Raw genomic sequence first — 3,012 nt, 5'->3', positions numbered from 1 at the left:
TTACACTGGACTTAATAGTAAGAGAAATCAATAATGCATTAGTAATTTAGTATTTATAGTAAATGAGATTAATGCTTCTTTTCCTTTATTTTTTAGCTTCACAAGTTGATGTTCTTGTCAAGAAGTATCATATTTATTTGCTCTCCAGTGGTAGGATCAATATATGTGGTCTCAATTATGGTAACCTTGACTATGTTGCTAATGCCATTCATGAGGTAGTTGTCGCTGGCCAATAACTTTCCTAACTTGACTATAAAAAGCTGTTTATTCTTTATTTATTTATTGTTTAGTTTTCCTTTAATAAATAAATAACTTTGCTTTCTTACCAAATGCTATTAATGTGATCTGCAGCAGGCAAAGCTGACCACTGCTGCTGCTAAAGCTGAAAGAGAAACTAATGATAACAGTCTTTGCGAGATGGTGAAAGAACCAAATTGCAAACTTATACCAAAAGGGTTGGTGTTTTAAAAATTAAAAATCGAAACAACAGTTTTGTTTTTATTTTGACTTTGAGCCACACCTTTTGTCTAGCTATGAAACATGTCTTCTCAGACCTCAGTTTTCGATGGCATGGAAGCAGCTCCTTCCGACGCTGTATTCAACGTACTGGCTAAATACAAGGAGGACGCCTTCCCCCAAAAAGTCAACCTATCAGTTGGCGGTGAGCTAATCTCTTTACTTAAAACAACACCTTCTTTTAATATGCAGGAGTTTTGCCTTTATTCCTATTTCTTCAATAGCTTACAGGGATGAAGAGGGCCAGCCCTGGGTACTGCCCGTTGTAAAGACAGTAGAGACACAGATGAGCTCTGATGTGATGCTCAATCACGAGTACCTCCCCATTGATGGGCTCGAGTCATTCACTGAATCTGCAACAAGACTTGTACTGGGATCAGATGGACCAGCTGTAACGCAAAACAGAGTAAGACAATAATGCAGAGTATGCGTGCAAAAGTCAATAACCTAAAGCTATGAATAGCCGTTTAATTTTGCAGGTACTGAGGGCATGATCTGGTGCCATGAGACTAAATGGGTTATAGCATAGATATTAGAGTAAATGAAAGGGATTGGAAATGGGGCGTAGCAACAGAAAATGCGGGTTGGGTTACCACGTGACAACCATCAGTGTTTTGATTGATTTCCCATCTCCTCCATTGGTGAAGTTGCGCTGGAAGGATTTCGAAGGAAATTTGTGTTGCACCAGGATAGCGCTTGCTTTTGATATATAGCCTATTCCACATAGAATTTTTAGAGCTACCTGCAGCAAGGTTTTTGTCTCCAAAAAGCCATTTTGCAACCAGCTATAGGTACACAAAGTCACATGGTTTTTGAAACACTTTATTGTTCGTAAAACACTCAAGCTTCATGGTATCAACGTGCAAATTAGCTCATTCCATAGGAGATTTCAAGCTCTTTAAAATGGTTATACTTATTTGTAGCTCAAGAACAAAATGAATCTTTCAGTGGGGAAAAGATGGTATTTCTAGTTAAAGAGTGACGCGGCTACTAACACATGCATTGATTTACTGAACAAAAAATATTAATAAAAAGCATAAACATTGGCAAATATTGTGTGTGAGTTTTGTTTGCATGAATTGTATTCTCTTGGAGTTATTCAAGAATAAAGCAGGAAAATCTCTGTTTTTTGCTTCAAAATCTGTCAAAAAATCCCAACCCGCCTCTGCTTACTTAGCAACAATACAAATGAATGGAGGTTTGCCCATGCCCACGCTTCCGTTTCCGATCCCTTTCATTTACTCTATTATCTATGGTTATAATCTTGCCGTGCTAGACCACACCTTCGTACTATGGTGGCCGAGCCTTTATAGCTATATAGTATTCATTATCTCTGATTATATCTACATGGCTGTTAGACTGCTGTGCCTAATTTAGGAATTTGCTATTTTGCACTATTGCATGATTGCCTTTGATGTGTCCAGGGTTTTGTGCACTTTCAAATGTGATGTACAATGTACATACTCAATTCTCTGTCTTTGTTAGTACTGTTCTATTCAGTGTTTATCTGGTACTGGTAGCATCCGTGCAGCATTGGAACTAATCAGGAAATTTCTTGAAATTGACACAATTTATATATCTAATCCAACTTGGTGTAAGCATATAATGATATAATATGTCATAATGTGTGATCATCATCATATTCATTGCCAGGGGCGTAGCTGAGGTAGGGCCTGAGGGGGCCTGGGCCCTACCATCAAAGTGGCCTTATAATTATATTCATTGAAATTATAACCCAAAAGATTATATTCATTGTTCTTACAATAACAAAAGGGGATGGCTGCTCTTTTTAAAGCTCTATACAATGATAATTTCACTCTGATTTCGCTCAGCTTGCAGGAAAATGCCTCCATTTTATACGTAAAAGGGGTGTGGCCAAAATCGCGGCGCGCTTCGCGCGCCATTTTGTTCTCTTGCCCTACCGTCACTTAAGGTCCAGCTACGCCCCTGTTCATTGCACTCCTTATCTTCCCTTTTATCTCTATTGACATACCTCTTTTCTCTGCCTCCTCTCTAGCTAATCATCGTGGTATTGCTAGCAACACTGGCTTCACTCAAATTAGAGAATATCGTTACTTTGATCCGACCACCAGAGGACTTGATATCGAGGGAATGATTCAAGACTTGAAGGTCTCTCCTGCCCCCCCTCTCTCCATTAATTATATTTTATGTTCATATAGTCTGCTACTGAAGGATCAGCTGTGATACTGCAAACTTGTGCCCATAATCCTACAGGAGTTGATCCTTCAAAGGAAGAATGGAAGAGGATCTTTGAAGTACTCAAGGTATATACTACACTAACAAAGTGACTTTAGCATTTTTATCAAAATTAAAATCAATTTGTATTTTGTAATAATAAGATAGCTGTTGACATTCTCTCTACTTATTGTATTATACAGGATTTACATATTTCATTTAAAACCTTAAGCTGTTATTAATAATTTCATTGATGTAAGTTTATACTCTATTAGGAGAGGAGCCTATTTCCTGTAATGG

The 3,012-nt window shown here is 37.8% G+C and overlaps 1 protein-coding gene across 1 annotated transcript in view; it reads left to right on the top strand.

Moving 5' to 3' along the window:
* The first annotated feature begins 525 nt into the window (after positions 1–525).
* Positions 526–3,012, top strand: part of LOC100631884 (aspartate aminotransferase, cytoplasmic-like) — a 3,655-nt gene continuing 1,168 nt past the window's right edge. Inside the window, exons 1-6 of the mRNA XM_020004591.1 lie at positions 526–661; positions 741–922; positions 2,002–2,110; positions 2,534–2,646; positions 2,697–2,801; positions 2,988–3,005. Coding sequence (XP_019860150.1) covers positions 541–661; positions 741–922; positions 2,002–2,110; positions 2,534–2,646; positions 2,697–2,801; positions 2,988–3,005 — 648 coding nt within the window. The 5' untranslated portion in view covers positions 526–540. The remainder of the gene's footprint in view (positions 662–740; positions 923–2,001; positions 2,111–2,533; positions 2,647–2,696; positions 2,802–2,987; positions 3,006–3,012) is intronic.

The sequence above is a fragment of the Amphimedon queenslandica genome, unplaced genomic scaffold, assembly GCF_000090795.2.
Source record: "Amphimedon queenslandica unplaced genomic scaffold, v1.1 AMPQUscaffold_12107, whole genome shotgun sequence".
Taxonomy (NCBI): domain Eukaryota; kingdom Metazoa; phylum Porifera; class Demospongiae; order Haplosclerida; family Niphatidae; genus Amphimedon; species Amphimedon queenslandica.
This window is presented reverse-complemented; position numbering and strand designations above follow the sequence as displayed.